Source organism: Myxine glutinosa, chromosome 1, assembly GCF_964187855.1.
Source record: "Myxine glutinosa chromosome 1, kmMyxGlut1.1, whole genome shotgun sequence".
Classification (NCBI taxonomy): domain Eukaryota; kingdom Metazoa; phylum Chordata; class Myxini; order Myxiniformes; family Myxinidae; genus Myxine; species Myxine glutinosa.
In genome coordinates, this window is record NC_136261.1 from 413,012,012 (window position 1) to 413,038,990 (window position 26,979).

General features: G+C 43.8%; 1 protein-coding gene across 1 annotated transcript in view; it reads right to left on the minus strand.

Annotated features, from left to right (window-relative positions):
* Positions 1 to 738: 738 nt before the first annotated feature.
* Positions 739 to 26,979, minus strand: part of LOC144894071 (uncharacterized) — a 54,455-nt gene continuing 28,214 nt past the window's right edge. The window contains exons 4-5 of the mRNA XM_078785886.1: positions 3,091 to 3,231; positions 739 to 2,954 (exon numbers count right to left, since the gene is read on the minus strand). Of these exons, the coding sequence (XP_078642012.1) occupies positions 1,279 to 2,954; positions 3,091 to 3,231 (1,817 nt within the window). The 3' untranslated portion in view covers positions 739 to 1,278. The remainder of the gene's footprint in view (positions 2,955 to 3,090; positions 3,232 to 26,979) is intronic.

Sequence of the window (26,979 nt, forward strand, 5' to 3'; positions counted from 1 at the left end):
GAGTTGTGTGTCAGTTAGGGAGTTGTGTGAGTCAGTCAGCGAGTCAGTCATTGAGTGAGTCATTGAGTCAATCAGTAAGTCAGTGAGTGATTGAGTGATTGTGTGTCAGTGAATGTGTGTGTGTATGTGACTGAGTAAGTCAGTCAGTCAATGAGTCAGTCAGGGAGTGATGTGATGATGGATTCGATGACCTTGCTGATGATTGGGGTCAGTCAGGGAGTGATGTGATGATGGATTCTATGACCTTGCTGATGATTGGGAGCAGGCTGATTGGTCTGTCGTTGCAGGGATCTGGTTTTGGATTTTTTTTTTTGAATAATTCTTCCCTCTTGGTCTGGCCAGTGGCCACATCGACTTCGACTTGAATCTCAACTTTGGGGTTTGTTGGAGAGGGGGGGGGGGGGTGGGGGAGAGGTTCGTTCCCCTCTTCCTTTCTTTAGAAGTCTGTGTTCAAAGGAATTCCCTCCATTAACAATGCATTACCATTGATATTGAGACAAATGTGGTGGCAACAATCTGTGTGGCCTTTCTTCCACGTTAGGACCTGTATAACCGAGGTGCTTGGCAGCAATCAGTGATGTCATGAAGTGCAGTCATGCCATGATGGTAAATGTTGTGCAAGGTTTTCAACTGGTTAGATCAGGATTACTTCTGGGGATATGCGCACTCAAAACTCTTCATTGACTGATAATTGTCCATAATGTTCCATTACATATTCACAAAAACACAGACGGTGCATTTGTGCTTTGAGGACCTCTCTTTATTGTGAAACTCTTCACAAATTCAAGTTTCATGAAAAACATAGGCAGGAGTCTTCTTCTGATAAACGATTTTACAACAAGGGTGTTCTGCTAATATCACACGTGGCAATGAAACATGTACTTCAGCTAAGATTGAGTAAAAATTGATGTTCAAACTGCCATGGCAAGATCCCATCAGAGCATAACCAAAAAGGGACAAAAAAAACCAACTAAATCAATGAGAAAACAAAATTCCTAAACATTGGTCACAATCAAAAAAGGGCCAAAAAAAATAAAAAAATAAAGGAAGTTCGCCCAGATCCTTTTTCAGTAAAAGATCATTCATTCATGAACTGGTTTGTGAAACTTCATTCTTATAGCTTTGTTCCAAGGGCTCGTTTTAGAATCCCCACTGAACCTCTGACAGCCTCCACTGTAGTTTGTTTGTTGTCATATTCCCTGGAATGCTTTATTAGTACTGTTAGGCTTTTCTTGATCATCCAGATTCCCTGTTGCTCCAAATATCACTGGTACATATTCAGGTTTCTTCAATTCCGAAATCTTCTTCACCTAATTTTTCATATCCTGCTATTTCAGATTTCAGCTCTCCTGTGTGGATCTTCATATGTGATTTCAAATTGCCTTTTTGAAAGAAACCTTTATCACATATCAAGCATTTGACAGGATGCTCTCCTGTATGGATCGTCATATGTGATTTCAAGCTGAAGTTATGAGAGAAACCTTTGTCGCATATTGAGCATTTATATGGACGTTCTCCTGTATGGATCCTCATATGTGATTTCAAATTGCCTCTTTGAAAGAAACCTTTATCACATATCAAGCATTTGACAGGATGCTCTCCTGTATGGCTCGTCATATGTGATTTCAAGCTGACGTTATAGGAGAAACCTTTGTCGCATATCGAGCATTTATATGGACGTTCTCCTGTATGGATCCTCATATGTGATTTCAATTCGCCACTTTGAGAGAAACCTTTATCACATATCGAGCATTTGTGCGGTCGCTCTCCTGTATGGATCCTCATATGTGATTTCAAATAGCCTTTTTGAGAGAAACCTTTATCACATATCGAGCATTTGTGAGGTTTATCTCCTGTGTGGATCCTCACATGTAATTTCAAATTGCATTTTTGAAAGAAACCTTTATCGCATATCGAGCATTTGAGAGGATGCTCTCCTGTATGGATCGTCATATGTGATTTCAAGCTGAAGTTATGAGAGAAACCTTTGTCGCATATCGAGCATTTATATGGACGTTCTCCTGTATGGATCCTCATATGTGATTTCAATTCGCCACTTTGAGAGAAACCTTTATCACATATCGAGCATTTGTGAGGTTTATCTCCTGTGTGGATCCTCACATGTAATTTCAAATTGCCTTTGCGAGTGAAACCTTTGTCGCATATCGAGCATTTGTGGGGTCGCTCTCCTGTATGGATCGTCATATGTGATTTCAAGCTGACGTTCTGAGAGAAACCTTTGTCGCATATCGAGCATTTGTGTGGTCGCTCTCCTGTATGGATCCTCACATGTAATTTCAAACTGTTGCTATGAGAGAAACCTTTGTCACATATCGGGCATTTGTGAAGTCGCTCTCCTGTGTGGATACTCATATGTTTATTCAAATTGCCTTTTTGAGAGAAACCTTTATCACATATCGAGCATTTGTGAGGGCGCTCTCCTGTGTGGATCCTCATATGTTTATTCAAATTGCCTTTTTGAGAGAAACCTTTATCACATATCGAGCATTTGTGAGGGTGCTCTCCTGTATGGATCGTCATATGTGCTTTCAAATTGCGTTTTTGAAAGAAACCTTTATCACATATTGAGCATTTGTGAGGACGCTCTCTTGTATGGATCTTCATATGTTTATTCAAATTGATTTTTGTGAAGAAACCTTTATCACAGACAGAGCAATTGCGAGGGTGTTTTCCAGTGTGGATCCTCATGTGTATTTTGATGATACTCTTTGAAGCAAAATCCATTCTGCATACATTACACTTATAACGTATTCGCCTTTTTTGCACCTTTTTGTGTTTGTTTAATTTAATATTAATATTGGTGTTGCGAGGCCCAGACTTGTATTTTACAGGAAGTGAGTCTTGATTTCGTGATTGTTTCTTCAAAAAAGGCTTCTTCTTTTCTGTCAAGCTGTGACTGGACCTCATTTGTCCCATTTTACTTCTGGATTGTTCTACAGAAACAAAGAACACATTTTATTTTTTGTCAAAATCAAAATGCAAAATATTTAACACTTTTCAGAAAATTTTAGATTTTCTCAACACAAAAGATTTGTTATTTTTTGTGAATTTTTTTACGTTTCCACTCACCAGTTGCAAAAGAGGAGGCACTTCTGTTTGTCATGTGAATATCATCTGAACCTTCCTTTGCTGAAGCACATTTTGAATCTTCTGTGACAGATGAATCGTTGTTGTGTTGTCTGCCTTCCGTATTTACAGGATGGACATCACCTGTGTACAAATCAGCATCAGTCTTTTGCAGGTAAATGAGATTGAGAACTATCTTTAGAGTTCATCGATCATGTTACGCCATGGAATGTGCACTTCAATTTAAATATAACAATGAAGTTAAACATTGTTAAAAACAAAAATTCCGGATGTGAAGCACCATTGAAACAGTCCGCTACATGACCCTGATACAGTGTATCAGTGATACACCACCCTATTTAACATGTCGAAGTACTGCTAAACTGGAGGATAGTGGAAGTAAAAATAAGGCGATTTGTGTTCAACAGTGTTTGTGTTTAATTCAATTTAAATAAAATAAAGATTGTAAAATTAATCAAAATAAATTTCTGGAATTTACTGGCGGTAAAAGTTTCTCAAAATATCCTTTCACACAGCTCGGAACAAGTGTGTATCGACCCTCAGCAGAGCCAGGAAATAATATCTCTCCACTCGCAAGACTGAACTCTCAAACTTGTCTCCCTCCTCCAAGTCCTGGTGGTATCTGGACAAATACGTTTCTCGTGTTAGTTGCCCTCCAATTCCCTCCATTTCCTGAAATTACTACACACTGGACACTGCACGTAAAAAAGCTGAATGTCTCAACTCTGTGTTTGCCTTAAAATCTTGTGTCCCAAAACCATCTCTCTCTGTACCCACGTTAACCAGTCGTACCCAGCTGCTCCTGGATTCTGTGTCCTTCTTTACCGACAAGGTAGATAAGTTTCTGTCAAACCTCGACTCTGATTCCGCAACTGGACCAGGCAGCATCACCCCACAGGTCCCAAAATACTGCTCTGCCGTGCTGTCACACCCTCTCTCTGTACTATTCACCCTCTCTTTTACTCAAGGTCATCTGCCATATACTGGGAAATCAGACAACATTACCGCTTTACACAATAAATGTGCAAAAACAGATTCCTGCAACTACAGACCAATCAGCCTACTCCCAATCCATATTCGCTTCTGATATTAAATCCTTCCTCTTTTCCAATGGCTTAATCTCTGATCATCATTTTGGATTCAGACCAGACCACTCTACCATGGACATGGACATGCTGCTTCTGCTGTCTCAACAATGGATGGAGGTCCTCAATGCTAAACAGGAATTAAGAGCCGTCTTCCCTTGACATATGTCGTGCCTTCAATGCAGTCAGGCACCCCGCCCTGCTGATGAAACTCTCCTCTTATGGTATCTATGAAAATCTTCACACATGGCGTGGACTTCCTCTCCAGTCAAAGTCAACGTCTCGCTCTGAATGGAATTCTTTCATCTCCCCTTCCTGTCCAGGCTTGAATGCCTCGAGGAAGTGTGCTCGGCCTTGTGCATTTTCTTGTCTTCATTAATGATCTCTCCAACTCGCTGGAAAATCCTCTCTATCTTTTTGCTGATGACTCCACCCTCTGCCGCTCCATATTACAACCCTGAGATTGGCAAGCAGCAGCCTTTTCACTCTCTGCAGACTGGATAAAATCACAAACTGGTCAAACAAGTTGAACATGTCATTCAATCCTGACAAATCTCACACCCTCACTATTTCTCTTCGTAAAGATTGTTTGGAAAACCCGCTGTCACTCAAGCTTTTTGGTCTGACTATCTGCCATGATCTTTACTGGGAAAACCACATTTCCAAGCTGGCCTCCAAAAGGCAGCCGCCGACTGTGCATCTTCTGTTGTGCGATGCCCTTTCTTGGCACTACTGAGCTTCTCACCACATACAAGGCGTTCATCTTCAGCTTAATGGAGTACTGCTCGCTCCTCTGGGCTGATGCTCCTGCCTCATACTTCATGCTGTAGAAAACAAAGCTTTTAGTATCATTGGTATCTCCCATGATGAAGCCGATTCTGAGGGATTTTCACTTTCGCACTGCATGCAGGTTGGTGGTCTTTCTGTCTTCTAATGGTTCCTCTCTGGCCTATCTCCCCCTACCCTGTCTGTACTCTGTCCCCCAAATATTCCTTGAGGAGGCACAAGATCTGCCAACAACCCTCTTCTGGTGAAACTTTCAAATGCAAGACTCTCTGCTCACCTTCACTTTTTAATTCCTCTTTTCTCACGCATTGGAACAAACAGTCAAACACCCACACTCTCTTCAATCCCACTCCTACCTCGAGGTCTTTAAAAGCAGCTGTTCACCACCATCCCTTGTTTTCCCCCATCCAAATCCTTGATCTTGTCTACCTCCGTTAATACACCCCAAATCCACCTTTTTCAAATTCTGACTTCTTTCCTGAAAGTCAGTCATGTCCTTTTGTTTTATAGCATTTTATCCCCACTCCCCCACCCCTCCACAAATCTACCAATGTCACTGTTCTCTACTATTATTGTGCATATGTACTTTCCTCTCTCTCCCCCTCTCGTCTACCGCTCCCTTTATTATATATATTTTGTGTGTTAACTATTACACGAGCCTCAACTTTGTATTAAAAAAATAATGAAAAAAATAAAATTGAATGGCACTCAGCAGCGCATCCTTTTGACTTCAAATGTAGTTGGTGGTTGAATTCAGTTCGTTGATAGGAAAATCTTCTTCAAATTTCAAGTGAATTGGATGACAATTGAGGATTTTAGAAATTCGAATAGGTCGTGGACCTTATCGCCGATGCTGATCTGAAAAATAGTTGGCGGTTGATTTCAGTTCACCGATATGAAAATCCTATTCAAATTTCAAGTCAATCATATGAAAATTGAGGATTTTAGAAATTTGAAGAATATGATTGACCTTTGGCATTTGTTGATCTTATGACGTATGTTGACATAAAAATAGTTGGAGGTTGAATTCATTCAGTAAATATGAAAATCCTCTTCAAATTTCAAGTCAATCAGATGAAAATTGAGGATTTTAGAAATTTGAATTGTTGACCTTTTGGCCGATGTTGATGTCAAACATTGTTGATGGTTGAATTCAGTTAGCTGATATGTGAATCCTATTCAAGGTTCAAGTCAATCGGATGAAAACTGGGGATTCTAGAAAATAAAAGTGGTTGACCTTTGGCCTATTTTGACCTTTTAACATCAAAAATAAAGACGATTCTGTCAGATCACCAACTCTACCGTTTGGTGGTTTCATGAAGATCGGTTTAAAACTGTGACCTGTAGACGAGTATAAGTGAGCAGACAGACAAACACACAAACTGGAGTGATCAATATACCTGTCAAAAAAGGATTTTTTGCCAAGTAACAAATAGACAGACAGACAAGGGTGACATGACATGTGACATTGTGACAAGGGTGACATTCGTGACATGCGCATTGGAGAGTCTGCGCATGCGCAAGATTGGAGGTCACGTCTCTTCAAAGCTGTCCATACGCGCACGGTTTCGAAGTTAAGTAATTTTTCACAATTGTGTTTTTGTCAAAACTGTATCTTTCTTTCGGTGCGTGTACCTATTGGCGTGTCTTTAATAGGATTCTCGGTGTTGGTTTTTCATACCTGTGTACAGAATCGTCGGTTAGTTCGTGTCGCATATTCTGAGGCCTAGTGTAGTAGGCTACCGTGTCCGATATTGGCTTGAGGCTTTGTTTTTGTCTTAGCGGTTCTTTGATTGCGCTGCAATTACTTTCGGTCTCTGTTTTTCCCGATCTTTTCACCCCCATACTTCCTTGTTTTAAAATCTCAACTCAAAAAAACAAAACAAAAAAAATAACAATTCCTTCTCTGTTCTTATCCGTTTGTTCGTTCTTATTTGTTCGTTCATTCTTCGACCACGTTGTTAAAAAAATGTTTAAACTGTCCCCTGAAGAACTGTATTCTGTCGTATACTATAACACCTTTTTCTTCTTCTTCTATAAAAGGATGCTTTCGACTTGCTCACCAAATCTATTCATTCCAAAAAAAAATTCCATCTCTTACAGTGCCTCTTTCATACATTCCCTAAACTCTCCAGCACTCCACCCATCCTTCAGCGTCCTCAAATGTATTTTTGACTCGAAGGTCTCAAGAAACTCATTTTGCAATAATGTTCGTTTCCCATTAATCATACACTTATCAAAATCCAATCTCACCCCTCCCCTCCAAATCTTCCCCATCACCCCTTCCCTCCAAAACTTCCCCATCACCCCTTCCCTCCAAAACTTCCCCATCACCCCTCCCCTCCAAATCTACCCCCTTGCCCCTCCCCTCCAAATCTTCCCCATCACCCACCTCTTTCAAATATTCCCCCTTGCCCCTCCCCTCCAAATCCTCCCCATCACCCATCCCTTTCAAATCTTCCCCCTTGCCCCTCCACTCCAAGTCTTCCCCATCACCCCTTCCCTCCAAAACTTCCCCATCACCCCTCCCCTCCAAAACTTCCCCATCACCCCTCCCCTCCAAAACCTCCCCATCACCCCTCCCCTCTAAATCTACCCCCTTGCCCCTACCCTCCAAATCATCCCCATTACCCATCTCTTTCAAATCTTCCCCTTGCCCCTCCCCTCCACATCTTCCCCATCACCCATCCCTTTCAAATCTCCCCCCTTGCCCCTTGCCCCGTCCCTCCTAAACTCCCCCCACACCCCTCCCCTCCGAGACTCTCCCTCGCTCCTCCCCTCCTAGACTCCCCTCTCACCCCTCCTCCTCAAAGCATCCTCCCCACTTCTTCCCCCTTCCAACTTTCACCTTCATCTCCCTCAACCTTCTGCCTCACTCTTCCCCCTCCTCAAATAACACCTCACTGCGCCTCACCCAATCACCATCAAACCTTTTGTCCGCCCCATTCTTCCCTTTCTCCAAGCTATTCTGAAATCTGACACACCTTCAACAGCTCTCCCTAACTCTTCCTCCTCTTCCTCCTCTTCCACATCTTACCCTACCGCTCCCCCCCTGTTCTGTATCCGATGCTCCCCCTTCCTCTTCTTTAACAGTATGGACCTCAAACATCCGGGGCCTTTGCTCAAACTTGACTGATCTCTCCATACAGGTTGCTTCTGACAAACCAGACATGATCTGCTTTACAGAAACTTTCCTCCTTCATGATGTCTCTGATTCCTTGGTATCTCTCCCAGGTTACTCCCTCCTCCGGTATGATAGACCTGAGCCTCGTCCTGGAGGTGGGGTTGCTATCTTCATTTAAAAAACTGTCTTCCTCACTCGCCCTGCACTGCCCTCTCTCCACCTCACCCCCAGGAATACCTTTGGCTACGGCTTCCCCTTCGCTCCCACCTTTTGTTCATATGTGTGTTGTACCGTCTACCAAACAGTGATGACTCCATCTACATCTCGCTGTCTGATAATATGGACCAACTTCTATCTACCCATCCCAACTCTCTCTTCCTCATACGTGGTGATTTCAATTGTCACCATGCCAGTTGGCTGGGTGTGGGTACCTCTCTCACCAGCCATGGCTCTTCAGCAAAGGACTTCTGTGACTCACTGGGACTGACACAATCTGTCAATTTCCTAACCCGGATCTCAGTCAACGGAGCATCTTCTCTTCTGGACTTGGTTATGACCAACTTCCCTGAAAATGTCTGCTGCTCTTCTTCTGCTCCAATCGGCCCATCTGATCATGTGCTTGTTAAAGTGGACATCTCTCTGACCATTCTCAGAGAGCCTCCTCGGCATCGACGAGTCTGGCATTTCACTCAGGCCAACTGGCATGGTCTTCAAGCAGCCATCAATCATCTGGACTGGTCTCCCATCTCTACCGCCTCTGACATAAACTCATCCTGGGAATTCTTCCAAAGTAAATTGCTCTCTCTCATGCACAGATTTATCCCATCTCGTCTTCAGTTGTCATATCCTTACTCCCGTCCATGGTACACGGAATCTTGTGGTGAGGCTATTGCCCAGAAACAACTTGCTTTCGTCTCCTGGAAAGCAAATCCAATGGAAGGAAATCTCATTTCCTTTCACAAAGCCCGAAACAAGTGTGTGTCCACCCTCAGGAGAGCCCGGAAACAATATCTCTCCGTTCTCAGGACCGAACTCTCTTATCTGTCTCCCTCTTCCAAATCCTGGTGGGGTCTGGTCAAATCTGTTTCGGGTGTTTGTTCCCCCCCCTCCCTCCCCTCCCTCACCTCAAATGGCCACACGGCTGACTCCGCACGTGAAAAAGCTGAATGCCTCAACTCTGTGTTTACCTCTAAATCTTGTGTCCCAAACCCATCCCTCTCTGTACCCACCATACCCAGTCGTACCCAGCTGCTCCTGGACTCTGTGTCCTTTCCTCCTGACAAGGTGGAAAAGTTTCTGTCAACCCTCGACTCTGATTCTGCAACTGGACCTGACGGCATCAGCCCACGGGTCCTAAAATCCTGTTCTTCCGTTCTTTCACTCCCTCTCTCTGTTCTCTTCACCCTCTCCTTTGCTCAAGGTCGTCTGCCATCTGCTTGGAAATCTTCCAACATCACCGCTTTGCACAAAAAAGGTGCAAAAACAGATCCCAGCAACTACAGACCAATCAGCCTTCTCCCAATTATCAGCAAAGTCATGGAATCCATCATTGCTTCAGATATGAAATCTTTCCTCTTCTCCAATGGCTTGATCTCTGATCATCAATTTGGTTTCAGACCTGGTCACTCTACTCTGGACATGCTGCTTCTGCTTTCTCAACAATGGATGGAGGTCCTCAATGCCAAACAGGAAATTAGAGCTGTCTCCCTTGACATATCACGTGCCTTCGACACGGTCTGGCACCCCGGTCTGCTCACCAAACTCTCCTCTTTTCGTATCCATGGAAATCTCCACGCATGGCTGGCGGACTTCCTCTCTAGTCGTAGTCAACGTGTGGCTCTGAATGGGTTTCTCTCATCTCCTCTTCCTGTTCAGGCTGGAGTTCCACAAGGCAGTGTTCTGGGACCTGTGCTTTTTCTGGTCTTCATCAATGATATCTCTGACTCTCTTGAAAATCCCCTCTATCTCTTTGCTGATGACTCTACTGTCTGTCGCTCCATTCTTCATCCCTCAGATCGACAGTCTGCAGCCTCCTCACTCTCTGCAGACCTGGACAAAATCACAGACTGGGCAAACAAGTGGAACATGTCTTTCAATCCTGACAAATCTCACACTCTTACGATGTCTCTCTGAAAAGACCGACTGGACAACCCTCCCATCCACTTTCTGAATAATCCTCTCCAAGAAGTTCTGTCACTCAAGCTTTTGGGTCTCACTATCTGCCATGATCTTTCCTGGGAAAACCACATTTCAAATCTGGCCTCCAAAGCCAGTCGTCGACTGGGCATCCTCCGTCGTGCGAAATCCTTCCTTGGCACACCTGAGCTCCTCACCACATACAAGGCTTTCATTCGCAGCTCAATGGAATACTGCTCTCCCCTCTGGGCTGGTGCTCCTACCTCACACCTAGCTCGTCTTCACGCTGTTGAAACCAAAGCATTCAGAATCATTGGAATCTCCCGCGATGAAGCTGATTCTGATGGCCTTTCACTCGCTCACCGCAGGCAGGTTGGTGGTCTTTCCGTCTTCTACAGACTCCTCTCTGGCCTTGCTCCCCCTGCTCTGTCTGGGCTCTGTCCCGCAAATATTCCTACAGGTCGCACAAGATCTACCTGCAACCCTCGTATGGTTAAACTGCCAAAATCAAGACTCTCTGCTCACCTTCACTCCTTCATTCCTCTTTTCTCCCGCCTCTGGAACAAATTCCCTCTCTCTTCAATCCCACTCCACCCTCCAGGTCTTTAAAACAGCTGTTCACCACCATCTCTTATCTTCCCCCATCCAAAACCTTGATCTTTTCTACCCCCGCTAATTTCACCCCAATTCCACTTTTTTGAAATACCAACTTCTGTCTCGGAAGTCCTTGGTGTCTTTGTGTTTTATACTTCTCCCACCCCCATCCCCCTTCCCATGCCTCCTCCCCCCAAGCCCGCTCCCTTCCACACATCTCCCTGCTCTCAAATGTTGTGTTTGTGTGCTTCCCCTTCTCTCCCCATCTTGTCTTCCGCTCCCTCTTTTTATAGATTTTGTTTGTCTGGTTCATTTGTTTGTGAAGTAAATGTTAGCTCTTTCACGAGCCTTGATTCAGTATACAAAAAAAAAAAAAAGGGTGAAAACAAAACCTCCATCAACCTTTGGTGGAGGAAGTAAGGATACCTGTTTTCAGAAACTCGTTCAGGAACTCAAGTCAAAGCTGAGATGAACCGAGTCAGGTCATGTGACATGGCAAAGTTAAATGCACTGACACCATGAGGATCTGTGCTGTGAGAGAATCCATTTATCTATTTATTATACCGTTGAGCGGAACCATGAGTGCACGATGGCTAGTGGCATGAGCGATCGGTGAGGCAAAACATCCTGTCTATCTGTTAGCACACACTAAATCAAGCCATTGAAGGAAACTAAACAAAAACAGACAGGATGGAAAACCACATACCAAAGAACAGGTACGTATTTAGAAGCACACAAGATTCAATAATAATGGGGCACAAATTTACAAGCACATCAAACAATAACCAAACATCAAGAAAGGCACAAAAGAGCAGATCTTATCTTACCCGTACCAATTATTTCCCACGAAGGCATTCTTACTTATTTATTTGTACAAAAGACATGCCTCCAACAGAACAATTAAGGAAAAAATATAGAGAGGAAGTAAAGAGCACAAAGAGGTTGAGCAAAGTATATGGTAGACCTCTGACTCATCCTCGGCACGCGTCGATGGACATGTGCCAATCCCGCAATGGGAAGACAAACAAGGAAAAAGGGAGGGGTAATGAGAGCAGAATGTGGTGAGTTTTAATGAGAACAGTGTGGGCAATGTAGCTTTAGTATTTAGAGGAAGATAGGGAAGAGCGAATGAATAGTTAATGTGACGTTGTTGTTATTGTTGTATCAAGGGTTTTATGGCCGGCCTTGTCAAAAAACAAAACATAGGGAAAAGCCACAGGAGGCAATCACAAACGTGGGGAAACTAACTTTAATCCCTACCTAGTTAACATAGCTTCACCCCCCATGTGAAGACGCAAAAACAATCTTAACCACCTGTTTCCCTACTTAATACATTGGGGTGCCTCCTACGCATCCACGGTCCATGCTGCACCAATACAATTCTGCCTCTATGATGGTATTTCATCCCATACCCCCACAAACGTAACAATATCAACTCACTCTTCTCTGTGCACGTGCGGTCGTTAAAAATTCACAGCCAAAGAACTGTTTATTTACGGATTAATGTTCCGATTCGGGTTCAAAATATAATATATATATATAAAATAACCACCTTTAGAGGCCATTTTTCCCCGCAAAGCTGGGGTTGGCCTTTTTCGGGAACCGTGGTTGTTGTTGTTTTTCGGTCCCCTTTTTGAAGCAATGTTTTACGGCCGGATGTCCTTCCTGACGCCAACCCTTTTTGCCGCCTTTAACGACAAACAGGGAATTACCAGTGAACTGGTACTCAATTAGCCGACCTCGGAAGGATGACAGGCTGAGTCAGCCCCCCTGGCGTTAATTCAGCGATCGACCGGGATTCGAACCCAGGATCCTTGGATCCTAAGCCGGCACCCTAGCCGCTAGCCCAACACCAGGGGTTCAAAATATAATATTAAATTTAAATAAGTTGTCCACATTTGTAGACAGACAGACAGACGTGAACCAATTGCTTAACCCCACTTGTCACTTTCAGTTTGCGAGGTAATTAAACAGCTACCTGCAAGCACAACATAGGAATCCAAAAAGCCTTTTGCGTCCAAGACACAAGAAATGCCAATATTATGGACTGCGTGTTCCAATTTACAGCAACCCTGGCTGACATCACAGTTAAACTGAGATTTTTGCCCATAACTTTCATCCCATCTGAAATTACCACAAACACTTGAGGATTCCAGAAAGAAAAAAAATTGTTGACCTTTGGCCAATTTTGACCTTCTAAAATAAACAAGTACAAAAAGTTTGAATTAAAACAAAAGCCACGTCGATGTGACACAATGCCTAGATGCAGCTGTGCCTATAACGTCGATGTTATAGGCACAGGACATTCCTTTTGATTCGATTACTTGATGTTATTTTTGTGCAAAGTGAAAATATATCTCGGCAATTTCCCGTGTGTGGCGACGAATTTTTAATATATCTCGGCATTTTCCTGTCTGTTATTTCAGGCGGTGTATGACTGACCATGCCGCGATTTTTAAAAAATATATCTCGGCAATTTCCCGTGTGGGGCGACACGTGAACGAAGCTATGCTCCTCTCTCCACATTATTGTGATGACGTATAAATTAAATATTTCATCGTGACGATTGTCATCAAATGGACGAATTTTTAATATATCTCGGCATTTTCCCGTCTGTTATTTCAGGCGGTGTATGACTGACCATGCCGCGATTTAAAAAATATATATCTCGGCAATTTCCCGTATGTGGCGACACGTGAACGAAGCTATGCTCCTCTCTCCACATTATTGTGACGACGTATAAATTAAATATTTCATCGTGACGGTTGTCATCAAATGGACGCATTTTTAATATATCTCGGCATTTTCCCGTCTGTTATTTCGGGCGGTGTATGACTGACCATGCCGCGATTTAAAATATATAGATATCAATGGACTTGAAGTTACAGGCCTTTGAGAATTCATTTCGTTCTATAAAGGGCAACTTCCATCGGATTTTCTTCCCGTTTTTTTTCAACCGAGTCTAAAACTATGTTAGCGACTGTGAAAAATGAAATGATATATCGAATTTGATTTGAAATAAAACTGTGTGAGAGAGGAAGACACCACGGGCCTACAAAACAGGCCTCAAAGCTATGCGAGTTAATAAAGTGGTGGATATTTGTTTATATGAAGCCTCTCCCACAATGGGTGGAGCTATGGTTCCCAGAATGGGTGGAGCTTTGAGGTTTTGTCTTCTCTGCAAGAACAAGACAAAGAACAACAACAACAACAACAGCAGAGGGCACTCTATTAGCAGCGTCTGCAACGCGGCTAAAAATAAAGAGGATTCCGTCAGAACCTGTCAGAGCCAGGTTAGGTCAGCCCATCGCCACACCCACTTTCTGCCGGTACTCCATGGACCTCCAAGCCACCATCCCCCAAACAGCAAGTTGCCCAGCCCATTCCCATCTCCTTGAGAAACTGATCAACCGACTGCAATCACAAGGCAGGTGGTCAGCCCTCGGGCTCGCACATCTCAGTGACAATATGTGGAACCATTAATATCACTGCCAAGGTAAGTGAATCTCGATGTGACCTCAATATCCTCGCCACCGACAGGTACTGCAGACCGGATAGTAGTATCCAAGATGTCATTGAAAGCCTGGATCATATATATAGTCCATGGGCCAGAGGGGCCGACCATGCACCCCCCCCCCCCCCATGATCCTCCCCAATGTGCATAATTATGATCAGTGATGTCTCCTTAGATGGGGTAAAAAATGTTAACATCAAAATTTTTTATTTTGGGAGACATGTCAAAATGTCCCTTATTTAATATATCGACCATTTCTTGAGGTATGCGAATTACTTGCACCTTCGTTATGTTGTATCTCAATAATTACAAGCTCAAATCTTACTGAATTTGGCATGTCATTGCTTTTGATTATGTTTAACAATCTGACCAAGTTTTACTTACGTCATGTTTAGATTTTATGTTTATGAAGTCATCTCAGCATACATTGAAATACATCATATCTGCCGCTGTTCTCTCTCTCTCCACTGTGAATGAACACAGATAATCAAATGAAAAATGTAGGAATGTGTTATATTTTGCTTTTATTAACATCCAGTCTTCAAATAACTGTTTGAAATATTAACATGATACACCAATATGCTAATTAACCCAGTTGCACATGTAAAAGTATCACAAACACATATTTCAGTTCATACAGATGTTGTTTGTGTAATCCTTGATGACATCACATGACGTCAGCATGCTGAAAAACATCATACATTCTGTAGTTAACCCACATAAAAGGGATTTATTTGTTTTTGTTCTCGTTAGAACAAGTATTGATGTTGCAGTCGGAAATAAATAGCATGCAGTATCAACAACACACATATAACAATGAATTTATTCATAAGCAAACATGCAAATCAACTTGATAACTAATACTCCATGTATTCCAAAAATAATTATCAAGTTGGTCGTGACATTACATTTGACTATTCACTTGTTTCAAAGAATTAAAGACAACCGTGATCATGTCTTCATAAAGAATACTGTCCTGTCCGTAGCCGATAAAGACCGGCCTCGGACGGATATCCGATCGAGCTTAACAATCTGGTGCGTTCAATAAAAATATAGCGGAGAATACACGGGGAGGACAAAGAGCTCACCTTCACGTGTCCCACCGGACTCTTTCGAACCTGCGATGATTAATTCAAGCTGACACAGGATTTAAAATGTACAAAAATACCGAATTTAATGAAGAAATGTCGGTAACAGAATAATACATGGCAAAACTAAAATTCCTAAATGGCATGTCCCCATACAGACTCGTATACCGCACAAGGGGAAAAATAACTGGTGAAAATAAATGTGTGTGTGTGGGCACTTAGCTCTAAGCGTCTCTTGAACCCAGTCGGGAATCATCCAGGCCCCAAGCGCGGCACAGGCCCTGGCGGGAAGTAGGCCTCAGCGCGCTCTCGTTCACAAACTGCCGCAGCACAGGGTGCCGAGTCCGCCGCTCCCCAAAGCACAAACGAGCCAATGGAAGGACAATGCGGCCACTCAGCCAATCGCCCGGACCAAGAAGAAAGAATGCACGAGCAGGGACCGTCTGCAGGAACTCAACACAACCCTGGTGACAACTGTGACTGTTCACTATCAACGTCCCAACTCAAGACCTCGTCCCAATGCAAGAGGAGGGAAAATGTCGGAACACGACCATTCGACACCAAACTCACAGCCAAGAGCTCGTGACTTCGACCGTTCGTTGAGACTGTCCCACCGCAAGAGAACAAATATCGACCGTTCACTTCCAGATCCAGAAACCGAGAGAGAAAATTAGCCACAGTTCTCTCTATGGAATCCAGAACGAGAAGAGAATAATAAGTGACCTTTCGCTATAAAAACCAGGACGAGAAGAGAAAATGTCGGTCCTCACACTCCTTTGTACTCAAGGCTCTGACGTCATCCTGCGCCGCCCATGCCTGCTCCACCAATCCAATAGTCCCATATTAGCAGTCCTTGCTCGAACCAATTCCGGACCAATCCCTGCTCTTTGGGGCATGGCCCCACAGACCTGCCTGCTTGATGTGGCGATGTGGCGATGTGGCGATGTGGCGATGCAGCGGCTGGCAGCACCTGCTGTATTGTTCCATCTCTTGCTTCCGGTTACTTTTATTCAGTTATTAATGCGCGATTTCTTAGCTTTGTGTGTGTGTGTGTGTGTGTGTGTGTGTTTGTGTGTGTGTGTGCATCGTCATAAAGAACAGAGGAAAAATAACAGAGGCAATTACATATAGGGGATTAATCACCCATAATCCCAAACTAATTAGCAAAACTGCACCCCTCATGATGGGAAGAAAGATACACATACATGACATACGGTCTACCGGATCTATACTTGTGGTACATGGTGGATCTTCTTCTTTATCGTGACATTCGGAGCATGGTAATCTATACACTTCTACCTGGCTCTGAGGCCGTGGTTTCCAACCTGGGGGACATGGCCCCTTGTGGGGCCATGGTGTATTTCTCGGGGGGCCATGGGGTAATTTGAACCACACTAAAAATTAAATAATGTTTTTTTTCTTTTTCCTATTGCAGATTTGACATTATGGCTTCTGGGAGTAAAAAAAGGAAGTATCTTGACGAATACATAAAGCTTGGATTCACGTCCACTACCGTGTCTGGCCAGGATAAACCACAATGTGTGCTGTGTCACAAGATTTTGAGTACTGAATCCATGAGGCCATCCAAGTTGAAGTTGCACCTCGAGACGAATCACGCACAACATGCAAAGCAGGATCCCAAATTTTTCAAGCGGCTTGAAATAAATTTAAAGTGACAGAAGTTGGATGAGGGAGGAGTTTTTCAACAACAAAATGTAGCAACTGTCCAGGCTTCTTATGAAGTTTCTCTTGAAATGGCAGAAGAAAAAAAACCCCCACTCGATTGGGGAGACACTCATCAAGCCTTGTACCCTACTCATTGTCAAACAGGTTCTCGGCAAGGCAGAGGCTCGCAAAGTTGAACATGTGTCTTTATCAAATAACACAGTGCAGCGTAGTATCCGTGACATGTCGGAAGATGTGAAACAACAGATCATCAATGAGATTAAGGCGGCGCCTTTCGGCTTGTTTTCTTTGCAACTAGATGAATCGACCGATGTTAGTTCCTGCTCCCAGCTACTGGCATTCGTACGCTATGTCAAGGGAGATGATATCAAGGAAGAATTCTTGCTCTGCAGTGCCCTGGAAACAACGACAAAAGCTAACAACGTCATGGAAAAAATGAAGTTGTTCTTCGATGCGGGAGGAATTCAGTGGGAGAATTTATGCGGTGTCTGTACTGACGGTGCTCCTGCCATGCTTGGTTCCAAATCCGGATTCCAAGCAAAAGTGAAGATGCTGGCACCACAAGTGAAAGGAACCCACTGTATGATTCATCGCTATGCCCTGGCTTGTAAGACTCTCCCTCTCTCATTGAAGAAAGTTCTTGAAGTCGTAATCAAGATTGTTAACTACATCAAGGCAGGGGCTCTCAACATCCGAATGGTCAAGGAGCTGTGCAAAGACATGAACGCGGAACATGAAACGTTGCTGCACGATACTGCTGGACGCTGGCTTTTGAAAGGGAATGTTCTGAACCGCGTCTTTGAACTTCGTGCGGAAGTCAAACATTTCTTGAATCTTCAAGGGAAACATGACCTCCTGCAGCATTACGACGAAGAATTGTGGAAGGAACGACTTGCTTATCTTGCTGACATTTTCAAGCAGCAAAACCAGCTGAAGCTCAAGCTCCAAGGAAGAGCGACTAATATTATTATTTTCCATGATCATCTCAGAGGATTTGTTGCCAAGATCCAAAACTGGCGCAGGAAAGTGAACACAGGAAACATTGCTATGTTCAAAAGAATGTCTGAATTGCAAGACAGCATGGGGAAAGAGCTTGATCCCGTACTGAAAAATGACATTCTTGAGCATCTGCAGTCACTGGAGCTAGAATTTCTCATAAGTATTTTCCTGATTTAGATGACAATGAGGCAAAAATTGTGAGGAATCCTTTTTCCATCAACCTTTGCGTGGAGAGCATGCCGGAGGCAATGCAAGATGAATTCCTGGATCTCCAAAACGATTAATTTGCCAAAGACACATTCGAAGAGAAGAGCTTGATGGAGTTTTGAGTGGGAATGGGTCACCACTCTAATATCAGCCAGATAGCTATCCGGGTGCTTCTGCCATTCTCGTCTGCCGATCTCTGCGAAACAGTGTTTTCCACGTTGTTGAATATCAAATCAAAAAACAGCGTAATCGGCTCCACGTGGAAGATGACCTCCGCTGTGCCCTGACTGTGACTCAACCACGGATACCCCAATTGGTAGCTAAAATGCAATTTCAGCCATCCCACTGAGTTTTTAATTCACTTTTACGGCGCATGCGCTACGTCCCTAGTTTGGATTACCTGAGTTGTTGTCGAATTGAGTTTCTTTTTGTGAGATTATAGCACGCTGCGTTAAATACAGACACAACAGAGGTTTTTAGTTTTCACATATTCTTGACTTGGAACATTTTCATACTGTTTTCTTGTGTGACAGTTCTATTTTATGCTGTCCATAGTGTTGCTACTGATAATATTAAAATCTCATATCAAACATGTATCATTCGAGCGACGTTGCTTTGTTTGCTTCTTCCAAAAATGATGTAGTTGGGAGCCAGTAAGGAACAGAAAAAAATACTATGGAACTAAATGTTCAAGTTGGCTACTTGGAATTCCTCATTTTCTGTGTAATAATTTACCAACTCTCATACAAGCAAAATAGCCAATTAAAGGAAAAAAACACCTCTCAGAATGCACCACAGAGCATCTAGAAATCAAAGTTTTTCTGGGGGTCATGCCCCCAGACTCCCCGAGCCTGCTTACACACGCTCCGCCGCTCTACCCTCACGAAAGGGAGGGGGGGTGCTGGGGATGTGCTCTGGGAGCCAAGGGGGGCCAGAACACAAAAAGATTGGGAACCCCTGCTCTAAGGTAATCATTGCCTAACCCCCACAAACGTAACAATACTTTTTAAAATGTGATATTATGGAGATCAGCAAAATCACTTTCATTATCAACTTCTGGAACATATTTTGTGGGGACAGATTGTCTGAGAGAGTATCAATATGTTTGGGATATTTGACTTATTTCCTGGACATTTCATGAAGACTCTGTTGATCTCTGACAAGTTTATCAATCCATGTGATGTTTTTGTGAAAAGGCAGACGAAGATTTTTTTCAGTTCATGGTTATCACATCTAAAACAGTCTATGAGTAAACAATTCAATACAATTAATATATATTTCGGAAAATGGAGAATTTCAATGAGAGGAATACAATACACAAAGATATGGTGAATATAATGCAGTAATGGACAAATTGTTCTTTAAAAGCATGAATCTAAACATCCTAGGGGAAGAGTTGCACCTTCTACACATCATGATAAAGAAATAGTTAACTTGTAGAGTGTACACTGCTCATGAACGAAAACAAAAGATGAAAATGAACCCCCGCTACACCCCCTCCCCAAAGGGGAGGAGAAGAGGAAAACAAATATAAATATGGCAGCACATGTTCGTCTTCAAAAATTGTGCAGTTAACTTGCACCATCTGAGAATGCAATTTAAAACTGCATACAGATCTTGGCCCCTTAGCTCTAAAACAAAATAAAATATCAATATTCAACTCAAAGGAAAATGTCGTGCACCAGACCAAATGTGTAATCAAGATTCTTTTTTGGGTTCCACAAAAATATCTAATCATGCTTCAATATCCAAGATGGATATACACTACCGGTCAAAAGTTTTGGAACACCTCAATTTTTCTAGTTTTATTGACATTTACGCAGTTTAATGTCTCAATGTACAGTACTCTGAAATTAAGCATAGAACAAACAAAGAATTGGAGATAAAAAAAAGAAATCATTGAATCATTTTGTTTAACAAAATTAAATTTAAATTTTTGACTCAGCAAAGTAGCCACCTTTTGCAGATATAACCGCCGAACACACTCGTGGCATTCTTTCTGAACATGCTAGGGGAAGAGTCAAAATCAAATATTGGAAATCAAATATTGTTCGGGAAGTTCTTCCCAACACTGTTGCACAAGTTCCCACAAATGTGTTGCACTTGTAGGTTGCTATGCTTTCACCCTTCTGTCCAGTTCATCCCAAACCAGCTCGATGAGGTTTAAGTCTGGAGACTGTGCTGACCATTCCATGATTTGAAGCCTACCGTCTTGTTATTTTCCTCGAAGGTAGTTTTGACATAGCCTGGAGGTGTGTTTAGGGTCATTATCTTGCTGTCGGATGAACCGCTGACCAACTAGGCGTATACCAGAGGGTATTGCATGGCGCTGCAAAATGCTGTGGTCGCCCTTTTGGTTCAGGGTGCCAGTCACTCTATGCAAGTCGTCGACTCTGGATCCAGCAAAAGAGCCCCAGACCATCACGCTTCCTGCTCCATGTTTGACAGTTGGTGTCACGCACTGAGAAACCATCGTTTCGCCGACTCGATGGTGTACAAAAACCCTGCGTGATGAACCAAAGATTTCAAATTTTGATTCACCGGTCCATAAGACCTTCTTCCAGTCTTCAGTAGTCCACCAGCGGTGCTTCATGGCCCAGGCAAGCCTCTCTTTCTTATTTTGCCATCTTAGCAATGGCTTTCTTCCTGCCACTCAACCTGTCAAACCTGCAGCTCGAAGTCTTCTCTTCACAGTTGAAAATAAGACTTACAACACATATTATAACACCTTTTTCTTCTTCTTCTTTAAAAGGTTGCTTTCGACTTGCTCACCAAATCTATTCATCCCAAAAAAAAAATCCATCTCTTACAGTGCTTCTTTTCTGCATTCCCTAAACTCTCCTGCATTCCATCCTCCCTCCAGAGTCCTTAAACGTATTTTTGACTCGAAGGTCACAAGAAACTCAATTTGCAATAAATGTTCGTTTCCCATTAATCGTACACTTTCGAAAATCCAATCTCACCCCTCCCCTCCAAATCTTCCCCATCACCCCTTCCCTCCAAATCTTCCCCATCACCCCTCCCCTCCAAATCTTCCCCATCACCCATCCCTTTCAAATCTCCCCCCTTGCCCTTTCCCTCCGAAATTCCCCCCCACACCCATCCCCTCTAAGGATCCCCCTCGCCCCTCCCCTCCGAGACTCCCCCCTCCCCTCCAAATCTCCCCCATCTCCCATCCCTTTCAAATCCCTCCCCTTGTCCCTTCCCTCCTAAACTCCCCCCTAACCCCTCCCCTCATAAACTCCGCCCCTCGCCCCTCCCCTTCAAATCTCCCCACCCTCATTTCTTCTCCATTTCCCCCCTCTCACCCCTTCTCCTCAAAGCGCTTCCCCGCTTCTGCCCCCTTCCAACTCTCACCTCCATCTCCCCCAACCTTCTGCCTCGCTCTTCCCCCTCCTCAAATAACACCTCATTGTGCCTCACCCAATCACCATCAAACCTTTTGTCCGCCCCATCCTTCCCTTTCTCCGAGCTATTCTGAAATCTCTGACACACCTTCAACAGCTCTCCCTACCTCTTCCACCTCTTCCACATCTTACCCTGCCCCTCCTCCCGCCTGTTCTGTATCCGATGCTCCCCCTTCCTCTTCATTAACAGTATGGACCTCAAACATCTGGGGCCTTCGTTCCAACTTAACTGATCTCTCCATACAGGTTGCTTCTGACAAACCAGACGTGATCTGCTTAACAGAAACTTTCGTCCTTCATGATGTCTCTGATTCCTTAGTTTCTCTCCCAGGTTACTCCGTCCTCCGGTATGATAAACCTGAGCCGCGTCCTGGAGGTGGGCTTGCTATCTTTATCAAAAACTCTCTTCCTCACTCGCCCTGCACTGCACTCTCTCGACCTCACCCCCAGGAATACCTCTGGCTACGGCTTCCCCTTCGCTCCCACCTCTTGTTCATATGTGTGTTGTACCGTCCACCAAACAGTGATGACTCCATCTACATCTCGCTGTCTGATAATATGGACCAACTTCTATCGACCGATCCCAACTCTCTCTTCCTCATATGTGGTGATTTCAATAATTGTCACCATGCCAGTTGGATGGGTGTGGGTACCTCTCTCACCAGCCATGGCTCCTCAGCAAAGGACTTCTGCGACTCACTTGGACTGACACAATCTGTCAATTTCCCGACTCGGATCTCAGTCAACGGAGCATCTTCTCTTCTGGACTTGGTTATGACGAACTTTCCTGAAAATGTCTGCTGCTCTTCTTCTGCTCCAATCGGATCATCTGATCATGTCCTTGTTAAAGTGGACATCTCTCTGACCATTCTCAGGGAGCCTCCTCAGCATCGACGAGTCTGGCATTTCACTCAGGCCAACTGGCATGGTCTTCAAGCAGCCATCAATCATCTGGACTGATCTCCCATCTCTACCACCTCTGACATCAACTCATCCTGGGAATTCTTCCAAAGTAAATTGCTCTCTCTCATGCACAGATTTATCCCATCTCGTCTTCAGTTGTCATACCCTTCCTCCCGTCCATGGTACACGGATTCTTGTGGTGAGGCTGTTGCCCAGAAACAACTTGCCTTCGTCTCCTGGAAAGCAAATCCAATGGAAGGAAATCTCATTTCCTTTCACAAAGCCCAAAACAAGTGTGTGTCCACCCTCAGGAGAGCCAGGAAACAATATCTCTCCGTTCTCAAGACCGAACTCTCTTATCTGTCTCCCTCTTCCAAATCCTGGTGGCATCTGGTCAAATCTGTTTCTGGTGTTTGTTCCCCCTCCATCCCCTCCCTTACCTCAAACGGCTACACAGCTGACTCCGCACATGAAAAAGCTGAATGCCTCAACTCTGTGTTTGCCTCTAAATCTTGTGTCCCAAACCCATCCCTCTCTGTACCCACCATACCCCGTTGTACCCAGCTGCTCATGGACTCCGTGTCCTTTCCTCCTGACAAGGTGGAAAGGTTTCTGTCAACCCTCGACTCTGATTCTGCAACTGGACCTGACGGCATCAGCCCACGGGTCCTAAAATTTTGTTCTTCCGCTCTTTCACTTCCTCTCTCTGTTCTCTTCACCCTCTCTTTTGCTCAAGGTCAACTGCCATCTGCTTGGAAATCAGCCAACATCACCTTTTTACACAAAAAGGTGCAAAAACAGCTCCGAACAACTACAGACCAATCAGCCTTCTCCCAATTATCAGAAAAGTCATGGAATCCATCATTGCTTCAGATATGAAATCTTTCCTCTTCTCCAATGGCTTGATCTCTGATCATCAATTTGGTTTCAGACCAGGTCACTCTACTCTGGACATGCTGCTTCTGCTGTCTCAACAATGGATGGAGGTCCTCAATGCCAAACAGGAAATTAGAGCTGTCTCCCTCGACATATCACATGCCTTCGATACGGTCTGGCACCCCGCTCTGCTCAACAAACTCTCCTCCTTTGGTATCCATGGAAATCTCCACGCATGGCTGGCAGACTTCCTCTCTAGTCGGAGTCAACGTGTGGCCCTGAATGTGTTTCTCTCATCTCCTCTTCTTGTTCAGGCTGGAGTTCCCCAAGGCAGTGTTCTGGGCCCAGTGCTTTTTCTGGTCTTCATCAATGATCTCTCTGACTCTCTTGAAAATCCTCTCTAGCCCTTTGCTGATGACTCCACTCTCTGCCGCTCCATTACTCATCCCTCAGATCGGCAGCCTGCAGCCTCCTCACTCTCTGCAGACCTGGACAAAATCACAGACTGGGCAAACAAGTGGAACATGTCTTTCAATCCTGACAAATCTCACACTCTTACGATGTCTCTCTGAAAAGACCGACTGGACAACCCTCCCATCTACTTTCTGAATAATCCTCTCCAAGAAGTTCTGTCACTCAAGCTTTTGGGTCTCACTATCTGCCATGATCTTTCCTGGGAAAACCACATTTCCAAGCTGGCCTCCAAAGCCAGTCGCCGACTGGGCAACCTCCGTCGTGAGAAGTCCTTCCTTGGCACACCTGAGCTCCTCACCACATACAAGGCTTTCATCTGCAGCTCAATGGAGTACTGCTCTCCCCTCTGGGCTGCTGCTCCTGCCTCACACCTAGCTCGTATTCACGCTGTTGAAACCAAAGCGTTCAGAATCATTGGAATCTCCCGCGATGACGCTATCTCCGAAGGCCTTTCACTTACTCACCGCAGGCAGGTTAGTGGTCTTTCCGTCTTCTACCGACTCCTCTCTGGCCGAGCCCCCTCAGCCCTGTCTGTGCTCTGTCCCCCAAATATTCCTGCAGGTCGCACAAGATCTGCCTGCAACCCTCTTATGGTTAAACTGCCAAAATCAAAACTCTCTGCTCACCTTCACTCCTTCATTCCTCTTATTTCCCGCCTCTGGAACAAACTCCCTCACTCTCTTCAATCCCACTCCTCCCTCCAGGTCTTTAAAACAGCTGTTCACCACCATCTCTTATCTTCCCCAATCCAAAACCTTGATCTTTTCTACCCCCGCTAATTTCACCCCAAATCCACTTTTTTGAAATACCAACTTCTTTCCTGGAAGTGCTTGGTGTGCTTGCGTTTTATACCTATCCTGCCTCCCCCCAAGCCCTCTCCCTCCCACACATCTCCCGATGTCCCTGCTCTCAAATGTTGTGTTTGTGTGCTTCCTCCCCTTCTCTCCCCATCTTGTCTACCGCTCCCCTTTTTATATACTTTGTTTGCTTGTTTGTTTGATTTGTTTGTTTGATAAATGTTAGCTCTTTCACGTGGCTCGTTTCTGTATGCAAAAAAAAAGAAAAAAAAAAAGACTTGCTTACTTCGACCAGTGTTAGCTGTGCTTGAAGCTGTTGTCCTGTGAGCCGCCTAACCCACAAGCTGTTGACTCTCAGAAACTTGTCTTCCGATTCTGTTGTGGCTTTGGGTCTGCCAGACCTCTTCCTGTCAGAGTTTCCTCAAGTTTCCAATATACAACTTCCTGTAGTGCAATATTGTCCAAATAATACTTCAGAGGGTGTAATAACAGTGTGTTCCAATACTGCTTTTATACAGACAGGGGGTTTGTAATCAAGTAATCAGCAGAGGTTGGGACACCTGTAGGAATATTGTTTGCATCAACTTTCAAGGCTTAATTTACTTGCATTGCTGCAGAACAGCTGTAAGTTGTTAACCCATTACTTGTTCCCTGAAGAAGGCCTTTTTTTACAATATAACTGTGCAATTTACATTATTTTCCCGTTTTTGCTGACCTAAACTTTTTTTTAACCTCGAGAAGTTTACTGGTTACCTTTGTACCATTTCAGGTTATTCACTGGACTTGAATTGCTTAAATTTCAATAAAAACTGGAAAAATTGAGGTGTTCTAAAACTTTTTACCAGTAGTGTATGTGTCGCAACAAATTTATTGGGTTCATTGCTCTTTTAATGGCTTTATCTACACGGAATAAAAAAATAAAAACAAACAAACAAAAAAACTAAACGCAACATGTTTGTTCCCTGAAGAAGGCCTTTTTTTACAATATAACTGTGCAATTTACATTATTTTCCCGTTTTTGCTGACCTAAACTTTTTTATGTGCAATGGAACAAGTAATATAAACATTATTTTCCCGTTTTTGCTGACCTAAACGTTTTTGCTGACCTAAAAAAAAAAACTTCTAAAACTTTTTACCGGTAGTGTATGTGTCGCAACAAATTTATTGGGTTCATTGCTCTTTTAATGGCTTTATCTACACGGAATGTTGGAACTAAACACCAGGAAACGTTTAAACTTCATTTTGTCATCAAATTTGCCGAATGACAACTTACCCACATACAGTGCATTAAGAAAGTATTCAGACCCCTTCACTTTTTTCACATTTTGTTATTTTGTAGCCTTATGCTGAAATCGTTTAAATTCATTTTTTCCCTCATCAATCTACACTCAATACCCCATAATGACAATGAGAAAACAGGATTTTAGAAAGTTTTGCAAATTTATTAAAAAGAAAAAACTTTGATATATCACATTGACAGAAGTATTCATACCCTTTGCTATGACACTTGAAATTTAGCTCAGGTGCCTCCCATTTCTCTTGATCATCTTTGAGATGTTTCTACACCTTGATTGGAGTCCACCTGTGGTAAATTCAATTGATTGATTGGACATGATTTGGAAAGGCACGCACCTGTCTATATAAGGTCTCACAGCTGACAATGCATATCAGAGCAAAAACGAAGCCATGAGGTCAAAGGAACTGCCTGCAGAGCTCGGAGACAGGATTGTGTTGAGGCACAGATCTGGGGAAGCCAACAAAAAAATCTCTGCTGCATTGAAGGTTCCCACAGTGGCCTCCATAATTCTTAAATGGAAGAAGTTTGGAACAACGAGGACTCCTCCAAGAGCTGGCCGCCCGGCCAAATTGAGCAATCGGGGGAGAAAGGCCTTGGCAAGAGAGGTGACCAAGAACCCGATGGCCAATCTGACTGAGCTCCAGCGATCCTGCGTGGACATGGGAGAACCTTCCAGAAGGACAACCATCAATGCAACACTCCACCGATCTGGGCTTTATGGCAGAGTGGCCAGACGGAACACTCTCCTCAGTGAAAGACACATGAAAGCCCGCTTGGAGTTTGCAAAAAAGCACCGAAAGGACTCTCAGACTGTGAGAAACAAACAAGAGAAACAGACTGAAAACAAATATCTAACAGTGCAGCATTGCCGGGGTGCCTCCGGCCCCGGGCAATACCG